We start from the raw sequence: 12,842 nt of genomic DNA on the forward strand, positions 1-12,842 counted from the left end.
TAAATTGTTTTGGACCATTAAAACCTCCATAAGGCTAAATATACTGCAAACTCTGGGAGAACTTTTGTGAATGATGGTAGTCTTGAGTTTCAATAAACGTTTCAATAATGATTAAGACAGACTTTATAACTGGAAAAAGTAAAATGAAAAAAAAATTATCATAAGTTGAAATAACCAGCACAAATCCACAATTCTCATCCACAATTTTCAAAATGTTAATTATGGACCCGGACATGACAAGTATTCCATAATCTTTAAAAAAATATTTTAATTGTCAGTATGACATCACACAACAGTTTTCCATAGGTGTCAGACAGGTGCAGAACAGGCGACAATCTCAAGAGGCTTCCCGGAAAAGGGAACAAATCTGCAGATATGGTCAAAGCACAATTTTGTGTAAACATTTATTGGTTTTGCAAATAAAAACTCACTTGTGCCAGCAAACATTGTACAGCCGTGGGGGGTGGTGGTCAAGGAAACGATCGGTATTCACTTAAATATAAATATGCAAACTGCCTTTTTCTAGCTCCCATTTAACAAGGTATGATTTTAAAACATCTAATAAAAGATTTAGAATGAGGGGCCGTGAGAACAAACTGGGACTGAGAACTGGAGGGTAGGGGAGACACCCGAGACTGACTAAAACATACTATCCAGGAGATATGTCTATTTTCTTGACTTTTAAACAAAGTTTAAAATCAGGAATATTGGATCGAAAAACACTGCTTTCTTAAGGACGCCTTTTACGAGCAATACATTCACCGTGAGAACCGATTGGATTATTTTGCTGATGTATAAAATATTTACAAGGCGGCGGGGGGGGAAGGAATTGTGTTTTTTTTTTTTTTTTTTTACAGGTCACACCTGGGATGTTACAGGGGTCCTTTGGGATTTTGGAGAACAATACTGCAGATTTCTGACACAAGGCACAACGAGAGACCCAATTCAGCAGCTTGTGGCTCCCCTAGGCGGACCAATCACATTAATTCTAAGCAGCTGGCAAAATGCCCGGCACCAACCATTTGGATCTCATCTGGTGCATTCTGAAGGTAAAAACTAAGCCAGGTCAGAAACCAAGAAATTGTGGGTGGGGGAAACAGCTCAGCTGTACAACCAAGTTTAGGGTCTGACAAGATTTTCTAAATATAAAACAGAACTATAAAAAAAAAAAGTACATTGGATTTTTGATGTGTTCCAGGGAACTCAGATGCTGGTATTTATGTTTGGAACTTTGTATTTTTTCATACTCGCACGGGAAGCTTTTATGTACTTTCATTTTTCATATCGCTGGAACATTACCAAGACAACAGAAATCTCCAAGACTTCAAGTGAAAAACCCATGAAATAAAGCCAGTTTAGTGAGAAAGAGGAAGTGGGGAGTGAACGTGACGGGAAGAGACCGGTGGCGGCAGAGGCGGCGGTTTTGGCGACCTCGCCAGCCGAGGGCCGGGCCGGGCTGCGGGTCCCGCGCCGCGGGCAGCGGCGCCCCCTACTGGGAGCTGGCCCTCTCCAGGCTGTGAGAGTCGCAGTGGCTCTTACTAGTTCTGAGTCTGAAGGCGGCGGGGGAGCCGCTGTGTCGGAGGAGGGCGCCCTGCGCGGCGTAGGGGGAGGGGAAGGCGGCGAGGACGGTGTAGGCCGAGGCCGGGTCGGGCGGCGGCGGCTTCGGGCAGCCGGAGTTCGCCTCGCCGGCCCCGGCCCCGCAGGGCGGGCGCGGCTGACGGTCCGGCAGCCACCTGATGGTGGCGCCGAGCTTGCACAGTCCCCGGAGGACAGCGTCCGCCTCCGCGCGGCTGATCCCCTCCGGCAGGTCGGTCACTTCCAGGACTCTTCCGTTAACTAAACGGGGAGAGAGCTCACACTTGAGCGCAGTCACTTGCGTAACACACCTTCAAACAGACAGATTTGTGAACACCGCCCGCACTGTAACAGGGGACTAAACCACTGCCATTTTGGTCACATGGTAATCTCTCAACGCACCTGGTGTAATACAGTCCTGGTTCTGCAAATGTCAGGGCATCACTCTGGATTCTGACCCATCCTGGTCCCGGCACTAAAACCCCACCCCCTCTCATCTCCTAGGTGTGAAATGTCGCTGCTGTGACCGAAAAAACTCCTAAGTGAATCGGTAGCTAAAGTGAATCCAGTGTACTTCGTTTATCATTGTTAAATGTCTTTCCTCATGTTATTGACTGCTGATAGTGATGCACATAATGGTTTTAGGTTTGGACTTTATTAAAAGTTTTTTTTAAATACGGTCTTTATTTTTTTAAATTATTTTTTCATGCATTTTAGTTGTAGCCATGGTATAAGAAATATAAACCTATCCGTTTCAGCGCATGCACAAGAATATATGGCATTTCAGGTTGATGACCTCCCTGTTGTGCCATTTATTCTTTTATATGCACAGCATGTCTTCTAATTAAATTCTGTATGACAGCTGAAATTCAAACTTGTACAGCTGAGTGAAGTGAGCAATTACCTGCCTCGGCTGCAGCGAGATCTGTCGACAGCGTCTTTCTCGCCGGCTTCCTGCCTCTGCCCCCGTGCGCGGTTCCTGCGGGACCCTGGAGGGGAAGTAAGCCGACAGTCAGACGGCGGGCGGGCGGCGGCTCTCGGGCGGCGCGGCCGTACGTGGCCGACGTGCTCTCCCCCTCTCCTTCTCAGAGTCTGAGCGTGGCTTCCCGCTCAGCTCCCGCATCGCAGACGCCAAAAAAAAAACAGCAGACAACCGCGATAGCTTCGCAATGACAATTTATTCAATTTTCTTCGGTTCCTCGTTCGGACGCGGCCGAAAGCTGGAGACGCGGGGTCCTGGGGCGATGAACTACCCGCTGCACCCACCGCCGCGACAAAGTACCGACCGCTCAAACTTTCACTGAACGCCTAACAGCCCGACCCCTGTATTCCGGGGTCGCCCTCTGCAGCCGAGCCTCGCCGCTTCCCGCCAATCCAGACGCGGGGACTCACCTGGTGACCAGGGACCACGTGGGGGCCGTGGAGCACTGGGGGGCGGATGGGAGGGGTGTACTGAAGGGGCTGCCCCAACAAACGGTACCGCGCGTCGCCTGGGTTTGGAGAGAATCAAAAAATACAATACATTATTCATTAAGCAGACAGTCTGGTCCAGAGTGGCTTCACCAGAGTAATATAAGCCACTGTGCCAGACCTGGCTGACAGCATTCTCAGACAAGTGGGTGTATAAGTATCACTAAAGCACCGGAGCAGGTTAACTGTGCTCAAGTTTCAGATCATTAAACCAAATGGACAAAATTTTACACGCTCAAACATTCATGGGTGAGAAGGGAATGCGCTAAATATGAGTCACTTCACACTTAGCAGGTGCCTGTCGACAAAATAACAAACAGGAAAATCTCTCATGGGCCAGTTTTCCTTGCTGGAATAACAAGAATCAATCAAATTAAGTTTCAACAATGAAACTTATTGAAATGGTTGGATGGTTGGACAGTTCTTTGGCTGGATGCTTGGGTGGTTGGACAGTTTGGTGGTTGGATGCTTGGGTGGTTGGACAGTTTGGTGGTTGGATAGTTTTGTGGTTGTGTGGTTGGCAGTTGTGTTGTTTGGACAGTTGGGTTGGTTGGACAGTTGAGTGGCTGGACAGTTGGGTCGGTTGGAAGCACGCTCCCCTGCTCACCTTGTCCGGGGACGAAGGTTCTGTGGAAGTGGGGCAGGATGGAGACGGGGGCGAGGCCAGGCCGGATGTTCTTTGCGTTGGTCAGATGGGCCGGGGTGAGCGACTGGGTGGGGGAGGTAACGGGGCTGCCCAGCTGCAAACTGCTCTGTGGGGGGAGGGGAGGGGAGAGAGCAGGCCTTTCAGTGCAGCTACATTTCATTTGTGGCCCTATATAGGTTCATACTACAGTACAGTATACACTTCAACTACAACCAATGGTAACCTGTTGCTTCAGGTTTCTCATTGAACTCAGCTAAGTGTTCCAGAGCAGTCAGCCTACCTGTTTCCTTCATCCCACAGGGGACTTTTTATCTCAGTTTCTGTTTTTATTAGGGAATTCAGGTTCTGGTTTTTTGGGGATTGAGACCTTTCTGTTTTCTTATTTTTAACTGTACAAGATCCAAATTTTAAACAGACCTGAATAATGACCTCTTACTGGTCACATTTTCAATGCACTATAAACACCATTTAGAATATACCAGTTACAGATACTAATTATGACTGGTATTTTCAGTGACAGAGATAGGGAATCAAACATAGGAGCCATTTTACTACCATCACACACACAGCCCTGAGGCCGGCCCCCTACCTGTGAGGTATCCAGGGCGGGGGGCTCTGTGAACTTCTGGCCCCTCTGGTGGTCCAGGCTGTAGTATTTATGTTGCTTCCACTGGGTGGGCGAGTGAGCGGGGGTCTGGGGGGCCGAGGGCAACGTCAGCTGCATCATGACCATCCCGCCCGCCGGGGGAGGGGGGACACCTGCGGGACGCAGAGACCGCACCGAGTCACGCCCCCCCGTCCCAGCATGCCGCTTCACAGCGAACGCATTCCGGGAGTCAACGGGGCGGAAAACGGCGAGGCCCGGAGGCGCGGCGTTCTCCAGACGCCGATAAGACGGCATGTTTATTCATACGCGGCCCTCCGCACAAAAGCCAGACAAACACTTGGAGGCGCGCCAGGAATATGAAATCAATTTGGTGCGCGTTTCCTTTGATTAGTTTATTCTCCCTTCTCGTTCCTTCATTAACATCCCCTTCTCTCCTCTCCGGCAATCAAACAAACAAAATGTCACCGTTTTGCTTTTTGTTTACGGGTTCTTGACCATTTAATAATGCCCATTTGAAAAGCCGCAGGCTGCCTTGGGCGTAACGCCTCGCAATTAATTAAATTTGGTATTTGAACAAAGGGGGCGCGTCGACTTCCGCATTAATCATCGGCGGTTGGGCACCGGGCACGCGTTCCAAGGACGGGCCGAGCCTAAATACTTAATCATATTACAAATTCCATCCGCAAGGCATCCAATTAAACGTGTTTGCCCAACAACGAAGGTTAGCGCACCCGCAGACCTCCCCGCGACCTCATTATTGCTACTCGCTGAAAGGTCTTCCCTCCGTTATAATTATTTTTTTCCCGGATAATAAAATGACAAGATGCTTCATCCGGTTTCGCTGATAAAGGTGCGAGCGGGGAGGGGGGGGGAGGGCATTTCAAGGGCGATGGAACGCGCGTCGGCGGGGCGGGGCTGTGGCGCGTCCCGTCTTGCGCGAGTTTTACCGCTTCCGCCCGTATTTTAAACAAGCGAACGCAACGAGCCTCCTCGCCACCTGCGGCGCTAAAGGTACTAGCCGCGACGCTAAAGGTACTAGCCGCGACGCTAAAGGTACTAGCCGCGGCGCTAAAGGTACTAGCCGCGGCGCTAAAGGTACTAGCCGCGCCGCCGTTCAACTTTGAAGAGAAAGCACGAACACAAAGGCCAGCATTAAGGTCTCATCTTTCGTCACGTCTTCTATCTATTTTTTAAAAAAGATGAAAAGCGCTGCAGGGATACCGAGTCAGAACACATTCAAAGGATCGCTCGACGCTGTGGATTTGCTGAAGCTTACGAACACGTCCTCACTCGGTAATCCCGGTATCAGACTACATGCCTTGGCCATCGGCATCCGAACGGAAATCTGATTTGAAGCTTTGAAAGCAGTTTCAGTTTTTTCGTGACGAGTTAGGAGGGGGAAAAAAAAGACTGGCTAAAAAAAAAAAAAAAAAAAAAGGTTTGCAAGACCTTTCTGATAGAGGAGACACGCATTAACTGGAGAAACACAAAAAAGGCAAATTACATTCCAAGGGCCCTGGGAAAGCCTATTTAATGACAGCCATAATGGGGAATGAAGCAGGCAGGATTTGCTTTTTTAATTACCACCCCAATCTATTAAATAATTAAATTGCATAGGCTAAATCGCTTCTTAAACCGCGCCGCGATTAAACTGGTTGATCTAAAGGCGTCGGCGAGCCTATTCTTCCTCAGCCGGTGCCGTGTAATACAGTGGCCTCCCCACCCCCGCACTGCCGCCATCTTGGAATCAATTCAATCAAGTGTTTGATCTGTGAAAGAACTACAAAAGAACTCATTTCTTTAAAGCCACCCTCTACCTTCTTTTGTTGTTTTCGATCTAATTTCAGGGTATTAAAAAAGTGGCAAGATACCTAAGGGGGGGATTTGGGGGGGGGGGGGGGGGGGGATAAGACAGAATTGAGAAGGGATTTGGAGGAGAGATTAAAAACAACAACAATAAATGTAATAAATAAAAATCGATGAGCTGAAGGCTTCTGGGTGACAAGCTGCTGAAAGGTGTTTTGTGAGGCGATATGAACCGGTCACAATGATCTCTTCTCTCAGTAACACTCCAATATAAAAACTTTCCCCAAGTCAAGCACTGCGCGGAACGTCTAGCATGGCGCGCGTAGCTGTGCTGTGGGTGCGGATAGCTGTCTGTGCGAAAGCGACCACGCAGGAGTTCGTACCTGCACACTGTTGCCCGGGAAACTGCTGGGAGACGCAGGGGGAGGGAGGGGTCCGAGGGAACTGAATCTGCTCTGTCCCTGGGGGTGGCAAAAATCCTACTGAGGAGCTGTGGACACACACACACACACACACACACACACACACCAACCCGCGCACGCACATGCATGCACACACGCACACAGAAGAGAAATCGGTAAGAATAGAGTCATTCAATATAAGGAGCCGCACACTCAAATAAGCACCACCCGGCTGGCCCCACACACAAGCACAATCACAACCTGCAATCTCACACCGTCCCACGTGCTGCCACAAATTCAGCACACTGAATCACCACCCCCATATTGACCTGCACAAGGCCCAGAGAGGCAGCGAACAACGTTACACGCAAGATCCAGCTTACGGCCGAATACAGCAGCGTCTCCGAGCTGGGACTACTTCACGCGCTCGACACAATAAGGACAGCAAATGCAAAAACAAAAACTACTGCAGCCGAACCTACTCAAATATCCCTGCAAAACAGAATTTTGCGTTCGCGTACTCTAAATCAGGTGAAAAACTGCAGAGTCATTGGTCAAAATATTACACCGTAGAGTAAGCAAAAAAAAAACAGTGCGTTCAGGTGTTGTAAATGAACAGGGCAGCACTCTTTCCGGCTTGACCACTCAATTCTGCAGCCTGTTTCGGCAGCAGCGGTGGGGAGACCGGGGGGGGGGGGGGGACCGGCGGAGCAGCTGCTGGAGGCGGCGAATGCTCCGGGGAGCGGCGCACGTCCGCCCCGCGCCTCGCGTGAAGGATGGCGCGGAGAGAGAGATACCGCCGCGCGGGACCAGCCTCGTTATATTAAGACTCGCCGGATCTCTCCCGTTATAAATCATCTTGAGTGACCTACTAAAACAGAGCTCTCCTTCCAGCCAGAAGAATAACAGCAAAGTGAAGGCCCTCCTCCTCATTCCCCCCCCCAGCTATAGAGTCCATGCCAGCTGATTAACCCTTGTAGTTTAATCATCCGCACAATGTCGACTAAAAGGAAGGAAATTCATTAAATGTTTGTTTCTAACCTCATCAGGCCAGAGCAATCAATCATAGCTAATTACAGGCATTAAGCTATAGAAACTTGTATCTGAAAAGACCCAAAAAAAAAAAAAAAAACCCAACGGCACTGATTTAAAATCCTGCCATCAGCAGTGACATGGGCCTGTAGTTAGCTCACCTCACCGTGTTCTGTTGACCGGGTGGGATGACACTGTAGTACACCTGCACGCCGGGGGCGGGCATGGACCCCTGGCTGCACTGATTTGGGATGACCATTGGCTGCTGGGGCGTCTGCTGGACCACGCCTTGGGACCCCAGGGGTACGGACACCTGCTGAAGCAAAGCGCCGCACGGGGTACATGGGAGGGTTACGATCACCAAAATGGAAACTTCCGCACCCTTCAGCAGCAACACACATACAGGAGGGTATAACAGTCTTTATTTTCACCTGAAACTGCACACAGGTAGTGATCTAAAACTTCCAAACAGTCCCACATCAGAAAAGGCACAAGTCAAATGCACAAGATATCCGGCGCAATCCCAAACGCTAATGTACAGAGCTCACTACAGTAGATCACTACAGCCTGATTTCATTAGCCCCGTACCCGGGTAGACGGAAACACACGGGACGGGCATTGCAGAGACGGGGGGGAAACGGACCTGATAGGACGGCACGGAGGGGTACTGGACCATCACGCTCTGAGGGGGACCCGGCTGCACTCCGACCAGGCCTTGATAGCTCTGCGGCTGGCCCGGCATCACGGTCTGATAGCCTGAAACAACAACGTGCACCAGTGATGACGGATAAGGCCGCACCGCGACCGAAATGCAGATGACCAGACTCATTTGCATCAGGAGATAAGGAGCACAAATGACCTTAAATGACCTCAAAGGAGCAAATGACCACAGATGACCTTAAATGACCTTAAAGGAGCACACATGAACAAAACATTATTATGAATTATAACACCATCAAGTATTATTATAATGATCAATTATTGATAAATTTCCATTTTTATCAGTAATTACATTTCTGCCACGAATGACATTGGGTCCGCAGTGAAATATTTGTGTAACTGTGATGGCACAATAAGACCATTTATGTTATATGTCATGCATCACAATTTACTGCAATACTGGCTTGTTAAAATGACATCTACAAAAAATTAAAACATGGAATAAATGTGAAGGATTAATAAGAACTAAAAACTGACCTAGGTAAGGAGCCTGCTTAGATTTATGTGCATTTGCAAGCAGTTCAATAGCTTTAAAAGGGCAGTTCACATTTTGGGTTTTAAAATAATATTATTTCAGTTTTAAATTGATGTTTATAACTGAACAAATGCTATAACATTAATTACGTCACTTTTGCAGCCTCTGGAAACAAGGTCACTACAACTTTTTTGGAATTACCTGAAGCATATTTTTTTTTTGCTTTAGATCACAAACCCCCAAAGGCACCAAAAACAACCAATGTAAATACTATTGGCTGTCAGAAACTTCCCCAAGCATGAAAACGTCCTTGACTGCAAACAGGAACCACCGGGGATAATCAAACACGAAAAATAAAACAGAAATGCCAAATAAAAACCCAGAAAGTGCACTGTCCCTTTAAGCATGATGTAACTTGCCTGAAGCAATCAGTGTACTTTGTGACCCAAAGTCTTCGCAAAATGGATGGATATCCAGTAAGAAAATAAATAAATAAATAAAATGAACATACTGCAAATAAACTACACAAAAATGTCACCATGATGATGAATATACAAACAAAATGTACAGACACTGAATAGTAATAGAGAACAGCACAGACACGTCTCTGCAATCCAGTACTAGCCCCTTCCCACTCCTTTTCAACACTCACACCCAACCCGGGATTCATTTCCATACATTTAAGCGAACCACACAGTGAATTTCCTCATAACTAATGAATGTAATTCATGCACATTCAATATTCGTGTGTCATATTTTTTCTGAGGCAAAAGTGATCTGTAAGGACAGATAACAAAAAGTGTTGTAAGGACAAAAAAAATCTGTTAAGGACTTCCAGCAGATTTATGCTGCCGCTAATTGGCTCTTCCACAGTGATATTTAAGATGAGCGCTTCGGTGGGAAAAGCGCTTCGGTGTCGCGGTTACAATGGAGACCTTATCGGGCTGAATGTCGGTGGAAAAATTCTTGCCACTCCTGGGGGACAGTGCTGGGAACATTTTATTTATTTTTTTTTTTTTAAACTCCCCCTCCCCCGGTTTTTCGCTGGGGCTGGCTGCAATCAACTCGGCCCAGATGGGGGGGGGGGGGGGGGAACTGGGACAAACGGAGCGCAAGGCACCCAGAGGTTCCCCACAGGCATGAATGAGAGGAGCCGGCTATTAGAAGTGCCGTTCTCTCGCCCGGCCCTCGCTCGCGGACCGAGCGCTAGGCGGATACGACTTCAAACGCGGCCCGCTCCGGCAGGGCGAGCGAGCGCGGGGGAGAGAGAGAGACATCTCTCCCGGCCACGTACCCGGCGCTGAACGTTTTTTTTTTTTTTAAGGCGCTCGTTACCGCTCGGCTCCCAGCTGTAGGAGGCGAACCTGCCGGGCGCTTTGAGAGAGGATGAAATACCTACGCAACACCACCTTTTTCCGCGGCTTTTGTTAGCATCACAGGCCTGTGGCTCTGATCCGCTTTTTTGACTTCAGAAGCCGGACTTCCATTTCAGAGGATATAAGCCGCTTTGCTGAGGCGGGGAACCTTGTGATCCATCAGATATGATCATCTTACCTTCTCTTTTTAGAGAATTTCCCCAATAATATTTCTATAGAGTTGCGCGCACACACACACACACACACAAAAATAAATAAATAAATAAATACATATATATATATATATATATTCAAATGGAATTTCTGAGAGGTCATACAGGATTTCATGTAGGTCAGATGGTACTTCACAGAGATCATACTGCATTTCACAGAGGTGACACGGGACATCACAGAGGTCGTACGGGATTTCGCAGGTCGTTATAGGATCTTCCGTTCCGAGGTGGCCCCTCCCACAAAAGGCCGGCGGAGAGTGTTCAGTGGCGGGAAAAGAGACCGGTTCACTGTGAGAATGGCAGTCCTCTCAGACAGTGTCCCGGCCCCACATCCTGCCACTCAGATCCACGCCTCACACTGCGAGGCCATGACCTTCGACCCCTCTTAGCAATCCCCACACACACACACGCATGCATTAATGCACACACACACACACATACTAACAGAGCCCGCAGGAGGCACACCAGATTCTTCATCTCCCCTCATTTCCCCCTGCCTCCCCAGCCCCCAAACCTTATTTCCAGGGTACAGATGAGAGGACATTAGTATTTCTTTATTAGGAATTTACAATTTGCCCTTGAGCGTCTAATATCTGAACCGGAGACGATCGCAAAAGTTGAAAAAGAGTTTGGAGATTCGCTTGGAGGAATTTTACTGTTGTGCAGACAGTAAAATTGTTGTTCGCTTTTTACCATTCCGGTCCCTGAAAACATAAGCACAGTGTACAGAATGATTAACTCCGCGCTCCGTTCCACCAGCCCTCTATAATTTCCCCCGCGAAGCTCATCGAGGGGGACCCCACTGCCATCCTACATTAGGGCGGACAGCAGGAGACAACGGAGCGCCTGAGACAATGGAGCATTAAGCCACCAATCTCGGCTCCCCCGAAGCGCCATGGAAACGGGATTAAAAATAAACGCACGCGGCGCCGACGGAAGACGCGGTCGTCTTTATTTAATTGCGAGCGCGCAACTGTACAAACTGTACCACCTTTTCAGAGGCGAGCCCCCCTTTTTTCCGACGGGCGGAGAGAGAGCGGATGGAATCGGAGGGCCTGTATGGGGGAAGAAGTGGGGCCCCTCCAGGGGGGCTCCCGGGCCTGGGCTTACCTGGCTGCTGGCTGGGGTGGGACATGGGCTGCTGGCTTTGAGCACTGTTGTAGTGCACTGGGGTGACAGGCCGGTACTGACAGGAGTGGGGGTACTGGCCGGATGCGCAGTAGCACGGAGGCATCTAGAAGCACAAAGGCACAATAAGCATGAAGCTTGCTCAACACCGCTATTATCTGTGATTCTAGTTTGCATAAACTCGGTAAAGTAATAAACTGACCATGTACCTTCTACATATAGTATAATGTTCTCTACATGGTTAAATTCTTTGTTCATGAAACAATGGACAGTTTTTTTGTAAATATAGCGTAGCCCCCTGGTAATCATTTAAGAGCTAGGAGTAACCGAGCCATGCAAAGCTCTCATTTGCAGAGGACTGATCTGAGGTTTGCATTGTTGCAGGGAAGTAGCCAGTTGAGCAATTGCAGCCCAGACACTGTCTCAGGCAGACAGGAAATGACAGGTGCACTGTGGGGGGGCGGGGCTGAGTGTGGTACCTGCTGGATTGGCTGCTGCACAAAGCCCTGCTGCTGCGTGACCGGCTGGCTGATGGGCGGGGCCGAGGCGGCGTAGGCGGGGAGGGGCTGGCCCGGGGGCACCACCATGTAGCCGCCCTGCTGGGGGGGGTGGAGCACCACTGCGGAGGGGTACACGGCGGCGTGGGCGTCGGGGCCCTCGCCGGACGGCTGCCGGGCCAGGGTCATGTGACCGAACTGGGCGCCCAGGCTGTCCTGCTGTTCACATGGAAACCGGGATCACTGACAGGCAACGGACGTGTCCGCTAGGAAGACGAGCGCCAGTGACAAAGCGCACGCAAACGTTCGCTTGAGCTGAAGCGTTGAGTCTGAACGCGGTGGCTCTAACACTTCCACACACACAGAGCGCAAGCACGCGCAAGCTTAAGCCAAAGCGTTGAGTCTGAACACGGCTCCTCAACTTCCAGCATCAGTATAACACACCCCACTTTTTCAGTCGTCAGCCTAAAACGGTAACGTTTATTTATAGACACTAACTTCACATCTGGTACAAAATTAATTATTAAAAATTCATCTTTAATTAGTTATGAAGGGATGTTTATTGGCAGAAGGAGGTCAGAAACCAGGTTAGCAGAACAAGATATAAATCAATGTGCTAAGACGACAACATGTAAAAACCCGACTAATTAAATTGAAGCTGATTAATGAAGCGGGAGGGAGAAACAGCCTGCTGACAAAACAGGCAACAGCTTAAAAATTCCTCTCAACTTTTTTCAGCTTGTACTTAGGAATAGCTTCACATTAATTATAAATCCAAAGTTGCTGAAATGCAAATTGAAATAATGAAAAAGACTTTCAAAGCAGTTTAGCATAATGAAGCTAGACAGCTAACAAAGCAGAAAAGCAGCTAATCCATTTTTTTGCTTGTCATTTTTA

General features: G+C 48.7%; 1 protein-coding gene across 11 annotated transcripts in view; it reads right to left on the bottom strand.

Annotated features, from left to right (window-relative positions):
* Nucleotides 1-243: 243 nt before the first annotated feature.
* Nucleotides 244-12,842, bottom strand: part of LOC135250436 (R3H domain-containing protein 1-like) — a 46,493-nt gene continuing 33,894 nt past the window's right edge. For 7 of the 11 annotated variants that reach the window (XM_064326699.1, XM_064326706.1, XM_064326705.1 and 4 more), the window contains 10 exons: nucleotides 11,928-12,164; nucleotides 11,431-11,554; nucleotides 8,181-8,293; nucleotides 7,699-7,850; nucleotides 6,488-6,594; nucleotides 4,281-4,450; nucleotides 3,653-3,797; nucleotides 2,968-3,065; nucleotides 2,480-2,564; nucleotides 244-1,836 (listed from right to left, as the gene is read on the bottom strand). In XM_064326699.1, coding sequence (XP_064182769.1) covers nucleotides 1,490-1,836; nucleotides 2,480-2,564; nucleotides 2,968-3,065; nucleotides 3,653-3,797; nucleotides 4,281-4,450; nucleotides 6,488-6,594; nucleotides 7,699-7,850; nucleotides 8,181-8,293; nucleotides 11,431-11,554; nucleotides 11,928-12,164 — 1,578 coding nt within the window. In that variant the 3' untranslated portion in view covers nucleotides 244-1,489. The remainder of the gene's footprint in view (nucleotides 1,837-2,479; nucleotides 2,565-2,967; nucleotides 3,066-3,652; nucleotides 3,798-4,280; nucleotides 4,451-6,487; nucleotides 6,595-7,698; nucleotides 7,851-8,180; nucleotides 8,294-11,430; nucleotides 11,555-11,927; nucleotides 12,165-12,842) is intronic. The other 4 variants (XM_064326704.1, XM_064326702.1, XM_064326708.1 and 1 more) reach the window with 4 other exon arrangements.

The sequence above is a fragment of the Anguilla rostrata genome, chromosome 3 (genome assembly GCF_018555375.3).
Source record: "Anguilla rostrata isolate EN2019 chromosome 3, ASM1855537v3, whole genome shotgun sequence".
NCBI lineage: Eukaryota > Metazoa > Chordata > Actinopteri > Anguilliformes > Anguillidae > Anguilla > Anguilla rostrata.